The 16,234-nt window shown below is 36.2% G+C and overlaps 3 protein-coding genes across 4 annotated transcripts; 1 reads left to right on the forward strand and 2 right to left on the reverse strand.

Moving 5' to 3' along the window:
• Nucleotides 1–1,077: 1,077 nt before the first annotated feature.
• On the reverse strand, nt 1,078–3,123 carry LOC128167111 (DPY30 domain-containing protein 1-like). The gene is made up of 5 exons (XM_052832646.1): nt 2,993–3,123; nt 2,618–2,783; nt 2,140–2,262; nt 1,707–1,880; nt 1,078–1,366 (listed from the first exon to the last, which is right to left on the reverse strand). The coding sequence occupies exons 2-5, from the start codon at nt 2,762–2,764 to the stop codon at nt 1,310–1,312; spliced, it is 501 nt and encodes a 166-aa protein (XP_052688606.1). The 5' UTR covers nt 2,765–2,783; nt 2,993–3,123; the 3' UTR covers nt 1,078–1,309.
• Nucleotides 3,074–12,232, forward strand: LOC128167110 (uncharacterized protein C4orf45 homolog). 2 transcript variants are annotated; one of them, XM_052832644.1, is made up of 6 exons: nt 3,074–3,259; nt 5,236–5,459; nt 8,987–9,045; nt 9,258–9,457; nt 9,793–9,852; nt 11,664–12,232. In XM_052832644.1, exons 1-5 carry the CDS (start codon nt 3,151–3,153, stop codon nt 9,846–9,848), a joined length of 648 nt encoding a protein of 215 aa, XP_052688604.1. In that variant the 5' UTR covers nt 3,074–3,150; the 3' UTR covers nt 9,849–9,852; nt 11,664–12,232. The 2 variants fall into 2 exon arrangements, with proteins under 2 accessions (XP_052688604.1, XP_052688605.1); XM_052832645.1 differs by having other exon boundaries at nt 3,077–3,259; nt 9,258–9,355.
• Nucleotides 12,233–12,357: 125 nt separating this feature from the next.
• On the reverse strand, nt 12,358–13,733 carry LOC128167109 (cholecystokinin receptor type A-like). Its single transcript, XM_052832643.1, has one exon. It carries the CDS (start codon nt 13,619–13,621, stop codon nt 12,365–12,367), a length of 1,257 nt encoding a protein of 418 aa, XP_052688603.1. The 5' UTR covers nt 13,622–13,733; the 3' UTR covers nt 12,358–12,364.
• Between the last annotated feature and the right edge of the window lie 2,501 nt (nt 13,734–16,234).

Raw genomic sequence — 16,234 nt, forward strand, 5'->3', positions numbered from 1 at the left:
AGGAACGAAAACAAATTTCTTACGGAGATTTATAATGGGAAATGTTTACATCTTTTCTCCATTCGGGAGTACTCGGGACACCTCGCGCAATTTTTAAATGTTAACATCCGGGCTTATTAATGGCTGGTGCAATGCAAAATCCCCTTTTGGGATGTGTATTGAAACCTGAAGCGGTTGAGGGGGCGTTTCAAAACAGAGAATCTGGACATTTTTCATATTAGTGGATGAACGTAATTTGAGCACAAAGGTTTTTATAATTATCAAAATATCAAGCGAAAAGTGGTGGAAGCAAACACTCGGGACAGAGTATAAAAGATGTTACTGAATATAAACAAAAATACTATGTTTTCTTTGTTGCTTCGTGGGATGGGGATGATGATGAAGGTATAGCGAACTTTTTTTTCTGCGATGGTTGCTACTTTAATGCCCGTATGAACCACCGAAGGAACTTCAAGGAAGCATTTAATTTTTTTTTAGAATGAGTTGCAATTGCTTTAATGATTTCATATTGAAAGGACACATAGATGCTATTCAACACACCGTCCCAATACTGTGTGTTGGGTTTACCTATCGTATATAATCGGCTAACCATCAGGGATAGCTTTACTACTGTATATAATCGGCTACATAGAGTTTCTGGGTTATTCTGTACCAAGGCGCTTTATTTGACATGTATAGTATAGAAATATTAAGCCGCATACCAGCAAATGTAGACGGTAGGTTTTTTTTAATCAGCTTATTTCATGATCACTGATACCAACGTAAGTACATCACTTCTCAGCACGCGCGCGTTACTCAATTTATATGCACACACCGCTGCAGTTATGAGACTATATCTTTCAAAAAATAATGATTTAATGCTTATATTTACATTTTTTTAACGTCTTGCCTTATAGGATATATTATGGTGAATAAACGATTATTATATCAGATATACATCTGACGGGTATCAACATCGAATTGATACCTACACCTATATTATCTGAAAATAAAGGGAAAAGGGAGGTAACCTTTGCAATGCTGCCAATGCGTTTTACTGATTTTTTTAACATTCATATTACACACACAAAAAAAAAATTATAAAATACTGCACTGTTGGTTTTATAAACATTTTTTTCTTCACACAATAAGATGATAATCACAGATATGCTTGAATCACACATACACAGACAGACAGTCATTCATGATAAAACACAACACAATGATAAATAACATTACAGTCAACGGGGATCTGGCACAGTGTTGTTGGTGAATAAAACGGAAGCTTATAACACAGTAATAGGGACAAGGCTAGGCGGGGCAGGGCTGACTAAGTCTCCTCCTCTGTGGGGGCGGGGTCACTCGACTCCTCCTTGGAATCCTCCTCCTGTAAATAGTCCCAATTCAAAAGCATTATACACAAAGACGTATGTCTTTCAAAATTTATTTATGCATCTTCTGACTGAATATGCCACTGAGTTAATAGTTCCAGCTTAAGATGTAAATTAATTTTCAAGCAAAAAAAACCCCACTTATGACATATTGTTTATAAATACCCCAAGAGGCTGCAAGAAAATTAACTTAATGGTAGATGAAGGTCAATTACAATTTTGTATAACATAATACATGATAAAATATGGCTTATTTCTGACTGTTACCGTAATCAAAGAGCAACCCAGTTAGTGTTGGAGAATAACTTAACAATATCAAAACAAATATAACTATACCTTCTTTTCCTCTGAGCTCTCCGCTGGCTTTTCCTCCTCTTCGGCTGGTTTTCCCTCTGCAGGGGCCTCAGTGGCTGCTTTCTTGCCTTCCTCCTCAGGTGGTTCCTGGGCCTCCATCACTGGGGGTAGCTTGGTGGGGGAGGAGCTTTCCTTGGCTGCTCTCTCTTCCTCAGCCTGCAGCATAGTGAAACAGAACTGACATTCTACTCAATTTGAATTTTAAAAGCATTTTTACTAGATAGCATAATTTTTGTGAATATATATGTAGTGACTATTCCTGTGACATGTCTCTCTGAGAGATACTTATCATGACTTGATATATTTAACTTATTATTACAAACCACCCTTGTGTTTCAATTAACTCATTAACAATATTGAATCTGCCAAACATGATATAAGAAGCCGGGGACATTTCCTTGTACTGGACACCCACCTTTCTCTTTTCATCATCTTCTTTCTTGATCTGATCAGCTTCTTCCTTCCTTTTCTCCAACATTTCTTGTTCTTTTTCAAATTCTTCCTTTTCTCTCTCTAACTGACTCTTTTCTTCCTCTTTCTATCAGAAATGCAAGACTTTAAATCTTATATTTTTGTTCATTTATTAGATCCATAATAAAACCTGTCCTAACTCATATTTCCCTATTTTATCATTTTCTTCTCATATGCATTTTTCAACAACCAATTCATTTATAATTCATCTTAAAATGTTATGATGTACATAAATGTCTAGACAGATTTGACTTAAAAAAAAAAAACATTTGTTGAGGGGTATAAATGCATGTACAGAGAGAATACAGCAGCTATCACAACCAGTAAATTTAACTATAAATTCAACTATTAATACTTGACTATAACTTAGCAACGCAACTACATCTTAGAGCACATTATTGTGTGTATTGTTATATGCTTACCTTACTGATATACAAGACATTTTCTTTGTATTTGTAAAGCCACTGGGCCATGAACTCGATTGGATCCCGTGGTCGCTTTTCTGATATTTCTGCTAGACATTGCGTTAAGCAGCTACCGAGATTATTCTTTAGATATGCTGTATCCATCGCTTACTGTTTTAAGGCACTGAAATATATATAGACATGTTACATTTCGTCCAATGAGAGAATGAACACGATGAAACAACCCCCTTCTCTCTCCCTCTCTTTATACCTTGTTTATAAAATTTAACAAACATGCATATCTACAATGTATAGCTAGAACGTAAAAGAAGACCTCTGTTTAGATATGCAAGATTTTGACATAGAAATGGTACTGTTATCCGTGAAACTTACCTTTATAACAAACGTTTGTAGCCTCTCGTTTCGCTCTCGTTAAAGCGACTTCCTTAGTAACATTTACATTGTGACGTCACGTTGCTACTCAGCTTGATTGGGGCTCCCTACAGGTAGTTTAATACGTGTGCTGCGGGTGGCAGTTCTTATTAGAAGAGATGACGTCCACTCAGGAGAAAGGAGTTGTTCCGGGGGAAAGAACAAAAAACTATATTTATAATATAATAGAATCCGATGAGCCATGGAAAGGGAGAATGCTTTTTACTGGTATAGTACATAATTTCATTTAATTTCACTGTATATGACACTCTATAGGTATTTGTATATTTTAGAATCGCGGGAATATATGAAAAGTGTTGAAGAATTTGAGGAAATCGATTTTAAAGGAACTTTTAACATTAATAATTAATAAGCTTACATCGGTGTATTTGCATTTCCTACCGTTGAATGAAATGTGCACAAATCAATATCAGTTGATGTTTAAATATTTATCATTAAGATCGCTAAAACAACACTGCACAGTGTGCCAACTCTTATCGATAAAGAAAAGACGGAACAAATGGCTGATTAAAGGGCTGATGTTATGTACATATAAATTCTGAAATCAGATAATTAGTACCCACAATAATTTGCAAAAAAGAAAATTTTTGTGTAAATAATAATATATAATGAAAATGTATTGCACGTGTGGGAGGGGAGTACATTATTTGAGGGGATGGGGGGGGGGGGGGGGGTGTCGGACAACCGTAATACTTTCCTTTAAAGCATTCTTTTTGGCACAGCAATATTACTTTTGTTGAGATTTTAATTTGCTCGCGAGAGAATTCCATCGGTTCTTTGTTGATTTAATAGGCGAGTCTCTTAAATAGTTTGCGTTCATGTAATTTATGTTGAACACTTGAACGATAAGAAAATGGTGACTGTAAAATCATTGACTAAGTTTTTACAATCATGATTAATGTCGCGTTGAAATGAACGTATCTGTACATTGAATATGGTATGAATGGTAGGTGCTTTTGATCATTAACGTATAGGGGCTTATTTCCATTTCACCCACTCATTCCTGTGAATATTTATGTTTTTAAAAGGATAGGATCAATTATGATTGGAAGTATGGTAATAAATATGGATTTAATTGTAAAATATCTTAGTGTAAAGTGTCAATCAAGTGCATCGCCGGTACCGAATTCATATACATGAATTACATTAAGTAGCATTTCTATACAAGGTTGAATTGAACATGAATATCAAAGAAACCCAAGGTTACAAGTTCACCCCTGCGAATGTTATTGTCATTTAAATTTTAGACCACGTGTTTTTATTTGACCCTTTCAGTTTCGCAGTAAAAATCATGCCTCGTGTTTATAGTTTATTTCATAGAATCTAGGTACTTGTAGTCAAATATAAAATCTAGAGGTTTATTGATTTTAAACTTTATCTTCATTAATTGGTGGATGACATGTGTTCTAGAAATAAATGCGACAATACAAAATATAGTTTTTGTCTGTTGTTGCAACAATTAACATGCTTGTAGAGATACCCCCTGAGGATTAATTTTCGATCCGCGCCTGACCTAGTAATAGCATCAATAGTTAAACAGACTATACTATTTTATGCAGAATGTTCCTTGAAAATTGCTCGATATACTAAGTTTTTTATGCAAAACAGATACCCATTATTTTTCTAAAAACATGGTATTGCACACCATAAGCATCAAACATGACTATGATTTTATTAAGCAACCCAATGTTTATATTTTCAACCACTCTGCACGTGGTTGAACACGAACGATAACTCTGACCTGAATATTATCGTTTTATGTAAATAACCGCTATATGGTGAAATAAGACATACATCTTAAAAGGTTTTCATGTTTTAACATAAATCCAAGTAGGATATGATATAAAAAACGACCAGTACTTACGTAATTTGAGAATATTATCAGAACACTTATACTTCCATTCGGCACACCTCGGCAGATTCGTACCTCATCTAATGTTTGATGTAGGATACCAGAATCGGCCGAGGTGCGCCGAATGTTATACTTCCGCTCGAAATTTCACAGGAACTGAACAAATCTCGGTGAAGTCTCGTGAACTTTCATTCGAGCACCTCTGGATTTATTACATACTTAACAACGATAAAGAAAACATTCCGAACACATTCACAGGGGTGAAGTTAGACCGAAAATTAAGATATTGTATATATAACATGTACCATTTTGGCCCTCTTATTGTATATAGGCCCTGATGGAAATTGTGACCATCGTGTAACCGTGGAGACCGATCATCGGTACACCGGCATTGGCACGATGTCCGTGGAGGGCACGAGCGAGGCCAACTACCTGTGGCGACCCGCCACGGCCACACCCTTCCCTCGCCCCAGGACCAGCAACGTGGGGGAGATCGGCTGGCAGGTGCCCAAGAGAACAGACTGGTCCCTCCCCATCACGGGGCGACAAATCATCGTAAGAATACATATCACATGCTTTTCGAAGAAATTTCTTCTTCTTTTTAGATCACCTGAGCCAAAGGCTCAAGTGATCTTTTCTGATCTCAATTTGTCCGTTGTCTGTCGTCGTTGTCGTCGTCGTTGTTGTAGTAAACTTTTCACATTTTCATCTTCTTCTCAAGAACCACTGGGCCAATTTCAACCAAACTTGCTATAAAGTATCCTTAGGTGAAGGGGATTCAGGTTTGTTCAAATGAAGAGCCACGCCCTCTTTCAAGGGGAGATAATTAGGAATTAGTGAAAAAGTAATGGTGTAATTTAAAAATCTTCTTCTCTAGAACCAATTAGCCAGAAAAGCTGTAACTTGCGTGGAAGCATCCTCAGGTGGTGTAGATTCAAGTTTGTTCAAATCAGGATCCCCGGGGGTACAGTGGGGCCACAATTGGGGGTCGAATTTTTACATAGAAATATATAGAAAAATATCTTTAAAAATCTGCTTCTTAAGAATCAAATGGCCAGGAAAGCTGTAACTTGCGTGGAAGCATCCTCAGGTGGTGTAGATTCAAGTTTGTTCAAATCTTGATCCCCGGGGGTACGGTGGGGCCAATATTGGGGGTCGAATTTTTTGCATAGGAATATATAGAGAAATATTTTTAAAAATCTTCTTCTCAAGAACCATCTGGCCAGAAAAGCTGTAACTTGCATGGAAGCATCCTCAGGTAGTGTAGATTTAATTTTTTTCAAATCATGATCCCCAGGGGTACGTTGGGGCCACAATTGGGGGATCAAGTTTTTACATAGGAATGTAAAGAGAAATATCTTAGTTTTGAAAATCAATTGAGTAGAAAAGCTGTTACTTGAGTGAAAGCGTTCTCAGGTAGTGTTATATATATAGAGAGAAATCTTTAAAAATCAAATAAAAAAGGATGAACCTATACAGGGTGGGGGGGGGGGGGAGGGAGGCGAGGGGGGCAAATTTTTACATTGGAAATAAATTTGATCATTCTCAAAAATATTTTGTATATAGTATTACTAATATGCAATCATATTGACATTTGTTGATTCTCAGTTGTTTAGACTGTGGTCCTGGATAATTGTTGTGCCACATATAAGGTTCAAAGTTTGATGTAGATTTATATTCAGCTGATTTTATTATGTCTAGTGTTGCTCAGGTGAGCGATGTGGCCCATGGGCCTCTTGTTTTGTACACATTGTAAATTGTTTCAAAAAATGATTTTATTTCTGCACATGGCAGTTGAATGTTGTTTTATGTGTATTACGTTTTCAAATCAGTTCTGTGTGAGAATCCTAGTGTTTTTGTTTTTTTAAATTACTGTCAAAAACGTAAATAACAATGAATTAACATAATTATACATATTTTAAAGAAAGAAAAAAAAATAATGTCTAAATAACGTAAAAAATGGTGGAAAAAGCATTTTCTTATGTTTCACAAATGAATTTTTTTTCCCGTCATTTTCTAAGTTATAAAGTGTGTTTATATGATATCAGTTCGATTGCAAAAGGAGTTAAATGTTCTGTTACGAATCAGGGGAATGTTTAAGCAACCCCCCCCCCCCCCCAAAAAAAAAGGCCATGTCGTCATTAACAGAGTGCTATAGATTAAGTACAACCCCGACAGGAGAGCTACACTGCTCTACTCCTAAATTATGTCCCTTTTGTTTTCTTGCTTAAACCTGGTATTTCATCTGTAAAGAATGGGTACATGAACGTTTGTTCTCTGACGTTTATTGTGCCCGCTGTATTAATTTTACATGTAAACTAGACTTTGACCCGTGCGTGCACGAGTTGACATTGAATTATGATACCGGACATTTACGAAATAGATACATCAACGCACCGTATTGTTGTCATTTACATAACCAAGCGTTAAGCCTACAACAATACTATTAATTTCACTACACTCTACTTAGTTAAAATAATCTAACTGTGTCTCGGGACAGGCCATTGCCACAGTTAAAATGCCTCCCATATACCCGTAATGTTGCAAAAAATCAGTGCAGAATTGCTCCGAAACGATTTTGGAGAAAATTAATGAAACTGCTGCATTGAAAATAACAGTTAGATTATTCATAACAAACCATTTTGAGGCTGTAAATATCTCTCATCTAAAAATTCAATTTATATTAATAAAAAATTCAAATCTTTTTCACCAACGGTTTTTACTTGCTTCGAGTTTACACACCATGTTGACATTCGAAACTCTCGGGATTTTTCATATTAAATGCACTGAGTTAGAGTTATCTCCCGTATTTCCTTTGATGAACAGTTTTCAATGAAATTTACATGTATTTATAATATCGTTTCTAAGTTTATCCATGCAAATGTGACATTGTGGACACATAAACTAAAGAGCCTCTCGTGATATGGCGTGAATGTAAGGCGTATGAGCAAGATTGTAAAATCCAAAAAAATCCAGATGATTTCCGGATTTTTTAAAGGAATTTTCGTTGATTATTAATTAGGGAAGCTTGATTGAGAAAAATAAAAACAAATTGGTAATCCCTAAGTACGAATGATGTTTAAAATGTATAAAACAAAAGACAGTACTCTTCCGATTTCTCGGTATTAAAGCCCAAAAATTCGAGTCTATTATTTTAATATAGTAGTATAGATAGACGTAATCTGTCCCGGTAAACCAAAACTAAATGTATATATTTGTATAAATTTTAAAAGGGAGCGAGATACTAGATAATCTTATGATCTATTTTATTTAATTACATGTATCTTCATTAAGGAAGGCCACGAGCTTGCTTGTTTCGTTTACCTTTAAGTTCATTTATTACAATGTTCATATGTAGTAATTATTACTGGGGATTTGATTATATAATTTAAATGAATGTGCGGTACATGTAGAATATGAAACTGTTGTTTTGATATCGGCCCTTCGGGCTGATGTACCATTGTCGAGATCAAAACAACAGTCTGGTTCTCTCTCTCTCTCTCTCTCTCTCTCTCTCTCTCTCTCTCTCTCTCTCTCTCTCTCTCTCTCTCTCTCTCTCTGCTCACTGATCTGATGGGGATCTGCGGAGGTGAGAATAATTCGTACCGCCTCTTCTCAGAAAAAACCCCAGTAACACGAATTATCCGTCGTTGACCGTGTAATATATTTTAATTACGTATTTCAAATCTCTTAATCGTTAAAAGTAATTAATTTGTAAAAACTACAAAAGATAAATGAACATTGGGTAAAGCCTAGAGGCCATTAAAAGACTGTGGTTAGGCTTGATGCATTAACAGTGTATATAAACGCCAGAGGACTCCCGATGGGTTTCATAAAATCAGGGTTTATTACCGTATGACTATTGGATTTTATTTATTTGACATTTGTTGAACAATGTGTCCGACGCACGATCACTTTACCCCTTGTGATGCGCAATCATACTAGTATGTCACCAAAATAAAAAACCCAACTCACATAAATAGTCTTTCTTCCTTGATGGAAAACGTCTCATGAAAAAGCAATTGCATATTTATCTTTTAATTTGTTTCCTTAATCATTTTGTTATTTTTTTTCTTTATCAGCTTGGCGATTTTAGACAGGAATGTGAAAATAGACATTCACACATGTACCAAAATCCATGGTAAGATTTCAAAGCATTTGACAACAAGTGAACATCAGATAAATTAGAGTGTTAGAGTCAGCATTTCTTCAACTTTTCCAATCACAAAAATAGATGAATATCTACAGACATTGATCTTTTAAAAGTTGTGTAATAGCGATAGGGATATTTTTATCCTAGTAAAACCTGTTTGTTGTCCTTGACCTTCTACACAGTTTGACCTCTTTATTAAGGTACCCTGGTCCATACGACGAGATTGTCCCCGGTTCGGATGCTTCCATGGTGATGAATGTTTACCGCCCACACACCGTTCCTGCACATGCGCGGACAGGTAGTAGTCGATATCATCATCGGTCCCGACGCACCAGGCTAGCCCCACGGGCCACACAAATCACGGACTTTTATTCTCAGTCCTATTCTAACAAGCGCCACGGTATATCGTGTGCTAGCGTGGTAGCCGCTCTAGACTAGAAATAATGCGTTTTGAGCTCACAATGACGCCTGCATGTCTGAATGATTGCATGCTCATGTCTCTCTCTCTCTCTCTCTCTCTCTCTCTCTCTCTCTCTCTCTCTCTCTCTCTCTCTCTCTCTCTCCTGATTAGTTTACACAAAGACCACAGTTTGAGTTTTAGAGTGTTAGAGTGTTGCATTTGCATGTTTTACCTGCTTTTTTGCTATTGATTTTGAGTTTTAATTCATTTGGATATATATAATCATAAATTCATTACTTATGTTAAGGTATTTAATATCTTTTATAATTTCTTAGGTTTAGAGGATCAGGAATCTTCTTCCTCAGCTAGAACTCAGAACTATGCCTATTAACAAAGTAAGTAATGATGTCACTTATATAAACCCAAAACTGTGAAGTCATGATGTCACTTATATAAACCAGAAACCTCACTATATAAACTCAAAACCACGAAGAAATAATGTCACTTATATCTCAGTAAACCAAAAACCATGCCTATTAACAAGTAAGACGTGATATCACATAAATAAACCCAAAACTATGCTTATTAACAATTTAAGTCACGATGTCACAGAAATAAACCCAAAACTATGCTGATAGAGAAAGTGAGTAATGATGGCATTTATATAAACTCTGAATTATGCTTATAGACAAAGTAAGTTATGATGTCATTTAAATGAACCCCGAACTATGCCTTATTACAAAGTAAGATTTGATGTCTCGTATATAAAGTCCGAACTATGCCTGATAACAAAGTAAGTCTTGATGTCTCATAGTCTAGAAGTCAGCAAGTTTTAGTTTAAAATAGTAAGATCAGATGATGCAGTTTACATTGTTTCCATAACCTTTTTGGGAGTTGATTTTAATCAACTCTCCTATGCAGTTACTCTGGCAAACCGAAAGTGAAACAGTGTTTGGACCTGAGCACAAATCATCACCGCTGACAAGACTTAGTTCTTGAAAATAATAGCAAATTCGATGTAATATATGCTGAAGCATTGTTTTTTAAGGAAACTTATCTATAAACACTTTGAAAATAGTCAGATTTTATATAATACGAACAATTTAGATATTTTTGTAGTTTTATGTGTTCCAACGCCAGAGTTTAATAAACAACCAGACGCTCGGCTGTATCCGTAAATTTCCGACAAGCAGAGGGGCTCTCTTGCCAATCGCAACTTCTCGGCCTTTCCGGCAAGCTCGGAGACAATGTGTTTTTTCGAGCTTGCCGGAAAGGTCCGCGAAGCTGCGATTAGCTCTCCTGCTTGTCGGAGATTAACGGAGACAGCCGAGCGTCTAGTTGAACGAGACTAGAGTTCGATATCAATAGTGCCTGGATCCATACGATTCTTAGAATTGTTTCAATTACTAATACATAGTTTGAAATCTATCTTTAAATATTACACAACATGATTCATATGGGGTTTCTTGAAATTCTTGTCGGAAAATTGTTATGAAAATTCATAATAAAAAAAGCGTAATTCAAATACAGACTAGAAACTAATTGCCATGCAAGATAAGTTGATTTTAAAATAAACGATAATCGATAAAATCAACCCCCGTCAGTACTTCAGTACTTTGATTTTAATAAGCGAACGAACTCAACCAGACAAGGAAATCATTTAATTATACATGTACATAGATTATACATGTACATAGATTCATATACTACAAGGAAACGAGTGCATGATATGAAAAAGCGAGTCCCCCCTAGGATCGATGTATTATTGTATACTTCTCGTACTGTCAATATCCAAACATAAAATCAATATTACTCAACTTCTAGTAAAATCAACACAAGTTGCCCCCTGACCCATTACATGAATTGAAAGTTGACAGGATTTTAAACATTATAATTAAATTCAACATTTTAAAATCTTTAAATCTCGTCATTGAATTAAATGCTGTAAGTAAACTGTTGTGTACGAACGACGGGTCTGCTGAATTGAGCTCTTGTAATCCTTCCCTGCCGTCACCAACTGAAATTCCTTGTCATTTCTAATGGATCGGCGCTAGCAAATGAAATCATACTGCGTCCGTAATTGAGCCAAATGCATATCTTGTAACTTAACACTGGGCTTGGATCTCAGCAAAACCAATACTTGTAAACATAAACCTACAATGCTTCCCGTCATAAGAGTTGTTTTAATTCATCGTTTTATTTTCAGGATCTGGCCAGTAGATTTTTTCCGGACTGTGCAATAAAAGAAATATTACACCGCTACAGTATTAGAAAACAGATATTTAGTTTGCTTCTTTTTTGTTTATTTTGCACATATTCTGTTGTATTTTGTTATACTTAATTTTCACAAAAAGTGATAGTTACTGCTCATATTGCAAATAATTGAATTTGATTGTTTCAACGCATCGAATTCTCCTTTAATATACTTGTATATTAAAAAAATTGTATTGTATTGCTTTGAGAATGCCAAACACTTTTTAAAAAGGCATTTGAAATAAAAGTTGATAACGTCAAACAACTGGTTGCTGATTATAAAATAATCGTGGTTTGCTTCAGGAATAAAGAATCATCTTTGAGTATTATAAGGTGATCAAATTCGGTTGGAGGTGATCAAATCTAAAAAGATCGATTTGATCACGCTCGACCGTATCTGATCACCTTATAATATTAAAAGAATGATTCCTGATTACTTATATTTATATAATTTTCAACAACTGTACAATTTAATATTAAAATAATCATTGATGAACTCTATTAAACTTTTACATTACAAAATCGATTCATATAGTTTTATCACAGACAAAGACGCTGGGAAAAGTAAGCATAAGAAAATGCTACTGATATTACCATAAATCGGCCAAGTTCTCCAAGGCAGTTTTGGAATGTAGTAAAAGTTCTTGCAAATTATTAAGTTGTTTGGCTGTTCACTGAATATTCAATTTTTCTTTTATCGAAACAACAGCAAATTTTTATGAATTCCGCTCGAAACCCTATGTCAAAATATCCGTAAATGAAGGGATTTACCACGTGATTTAGAAGCAGAAAACGGGCACAAAAGAGCCACAGGTTAATTCCAGCCGTCGACAGTTCCAGATAAGTGAAGTCACTCAGGGTGTAGGTGGCGATCAGAATGGCCAGGGTGGGGATATAGGACAAAATGTACACCAGGATGATGATCAGAAACATCAGGTTGATGGTGGCTTTCACTTTGTCTTTCTTTGACTCGCACGTGCGAGTCTTCTGGTGTATTTTGGTGGCCCTCTTCGGGGAGATTGTCTGTTTTCCGTTATTGGCGATATCGGATGTTTCGTGTTTAGTTGCTTCCTGGATCTCTATATGGGAGATTTGGGTAGTTCTACTATCGGACATGCGCTTCTCTCTAATCTTATAGCTGAGTGTCCGCTTTCGGAAGGAGAATGTCCTATATATGGCTCTGGTTATTGGTACGTAGAGAGCGACAGTAATCAAAATGTTAGCAACACTGATCAAAGCGATCAGTCCAAAGTACAGAACTGTTCCCGCCGACTTCTCCACAGACAAAACGCACTCGTGACTTGGAAACGTTCGATTGAGAAAAGTGGAGTTGGAGTGGCGAACGCCACCAATACCCAGCAGGGGAGAGGCGTACCCAAGGCAGACCACGGTGATGATCCCCAGGGCGACCCTCCTCCAGTATAGGGTCAGTTGCTGTCCAAAGGGGCGACAAATCAGTAGAAACCTCTGTAAGGCAATGACCAACAAGACGTGGGCGGAAAAACCAGACGCAAACGTCAACAGGAATATGAGTACTCGACACAGAGCATCACTCGGGAAAAGGAAAAGGTATAAGTTGTCTATCGTGTAGAATGCGCCGTTGGCTGCACAGCCCAGACAGTCAATGAAGGCCAAGACGGGGATAAAGTAGCGGTCGCCTTTCTTGTCCTGTATCGTTGACGCGTACAGTGTGATGACGGCGACGTTCCCGACCGCCCCCACCGTCATCCCCAGGGCCAGCAGCACGGTGTTTGGGAGCACCACCCCGGCGTATCTCTCGTTCAAGATCCGGGTTACGTTCTCCATTACGGTAATGCTGTCCAAAGTTCTTGCAGTAACTTTCAGAAAGTAAATCACCCGCTCAGGTGTCTTGTTTAAAAGCCAAGAAGCAGCCACTTGAATTGCACACATGTAAAAAATAGCAATTAACTTCCGCTCCTTTGTTCAATGAAGTATTTGTTTTCATTTTGTCGTGTTCGCTGAAGCAAATCGTTTTTGATCTGGTTTATCAAACAAAATAATCTCTCCTCGGACGTTTTTTCCCCTTTATACTTATCTATATATATGAAGTTATAGATATTCACAACGGTAGTTTAAAGTTTAAATCATGATAAATACAAAGAATAAATAATGAAATGCCACATAAGAAACCTGGACCAACGAAAATGTTACAGAGGGATAATGGTGCGTTCGATGACAGCCAGCATATGGTGACATTTACAAGACCCCGGGGACGGGACTTGGAATTTGGCACATCATCATATTCTGTCAAATATAAATGACCTATATAACTCACCACATTTATAAAAAATGAATAATGATAAAAATAAGCAATATAATGAATGCTTATCATGTGACAAACATAAGTAAGAAATTGATATCATGAAATTGAATTCGCATCATAAACATGAACCAATCTATTTAAATTCCTGTAGATTGAATAGAACGATTCAGGAAGAACCTTTTATCAGACAAATGTAGGCAATCTTCCGACTCGTCCTGTTTTTAGCCATTGATTATTTTATGGTCTCGTAAATGGAGAAGAGGGAGATTTTCCCCAATTCCATTTTGATATAACGTTCATACACTTCATAAAATTGCATGTCCCAACTGGTTTATCATTCGATAAACTGGAATTAATTACTTTAACAGTAAAAAAAAATTGATACGATATATATGCATCTACGCGTTCCTTTGGAGATTTGAGGAACATTTTATCCTGAAGAATATCACCAATTAAAGATCAAGGTTATAGCTAAAACTTAATTGAATTTTTTTTTAAAAATCTTCTTATAAAACTTTGCTGAAAAGTTGATTCCCTAAGGGATAAAAAAAATATTAGATCAAAGGCATCGTCGAGTTGTTTTATTGTTGTTCAGTTAGATGGAGGAAGCCACTTTTTTCAGTAGGCTTCACTAATTGAATAAAAATCCTCCTCCATGTACACAATTCAAAGGAAAAAAACATCAAAATTTGTGTTTATTATTCATAAGTTTTACGCTAGCTGTCCTAGGACGACGATTTCTACTAAAGTATTGCCAAATTGTTTCGGAACAATCAATGGATATGTGCATATTTTCCCATGTTAAGGGGAAGACTTGATGATTGAACCAACGCGGACTTGCATTTTACGAAATCGGGAATGTAAAACAGGTTTATAAGCGCTTCAGGAGTGATGTTGAGTTTTTGTAGAGGTGTATATCTATCCCTTCACGATTCCTGTTAATTTTTTAAGGTTTTTCGACTATATTATTATATATATTATTACTATATATTAATTGGTGAACCAATAAAGATTCACTCTGAAATATGATTCGACAAAAAAGACCTGCATTGGCTTCAATGATTTTAAATGAATTCTTAGTATTTTGCAGAGAACCGGAAAAAATTGTTTTGGCCACAACAGGATATCTCATAAGTTAAGATTCGGTCTCATTTGAAAATAGGTATTCATTTTCAGACCACTGCAATAACATGTAATTTCAGACTTACTTTTTATGCGAATTTAAGCATAACGTACCCTCATAACATTGTATCTTGCAAACCCCTGTGTCATAAAATGTTAATTAAAGAATGATTCATATATTTTTGCAACCAAAAGCCTCAGAAGAGGGCGTACGAACGTAAGCATTTTTTATATCTTGGGAAAAATCAAAATACTAGCAACCATTCTTTTTATTTCATAAAAAAACAACAAAGTTAGAGTAAATTCTGCTTCAAAATCAGCTTATATGTACATTTTCTCCAAAATACCTTCAAATATTCCTTTCAAAATTGATATTATATTTGAGAATTGGAATTTGATAGCCAGTCTAGTATTTTAACGTCATAACCACGCGTTCGTCACAAGTAGAAAATGATGGACGGTCTAGCTGGTTCTGATTTCATCCCGTCTGATTGAACCCTCTTTAGAGTCCCAGCGAGAGTATTTCTCCCACATAGAGACGAACTCACTGCAAAACACCTAGGTCTAGAAACGTTTTCTAGGCATGGAATGAAGAAAAAATCACGGTAGAACGTTAGATACCTGTGTCACAGTATGCTGTTTCCCCATATAGCCTTTCTCCTGGACATCCGACATTGTTGTAGGCTCTCTCTCTCTCTCTCTCTCTCTCTCTCTCTCTCTCTCTCTCTCTCTCTCTCTCTCTCTCTCTCTGAGAAACGTTTGGCTTTTTAGTTGTTATCCCGTGTTTAACACCCCCCTCCCGGGACAGTTTTTGTTCAAATTTATGAATACTCTTTGGGAAACATTACTTTTTCTGAAGTTGCCGTATTTGCACTCGATCACAACTTTCTTGACTTAATACATTGATTTTACTAAAATGCAAGAACTGTTACTTAATTATCCTTAGGGTTAAGCACAGGGGCCAAGCCTGTTTTAACATTAATTTCAATGTAACCATAAATAAAGAAAGGGGTCGAACTCTGACCCAGATAAAAAACTACCAGCTCGTTTCAAAAGCCTAATAAATCAATTAATTTTTAAAACACTCGCAATATGCATGCATTTTTCATAAAAGTAAT

Source organism: Crassostrea angulata, chromosome 10 (assembly GCF_025612915.1).
Source record: "Crassostrea angulata isolate pt1a10 chromosome 10, ASM2561291v2, whole genome shotgun sequence".
NCBI lineage: Eukaryota > Metazoa > Mollusca > Bivalvia > Ostreida > Ostreidae > Magallana > Magallana angulata.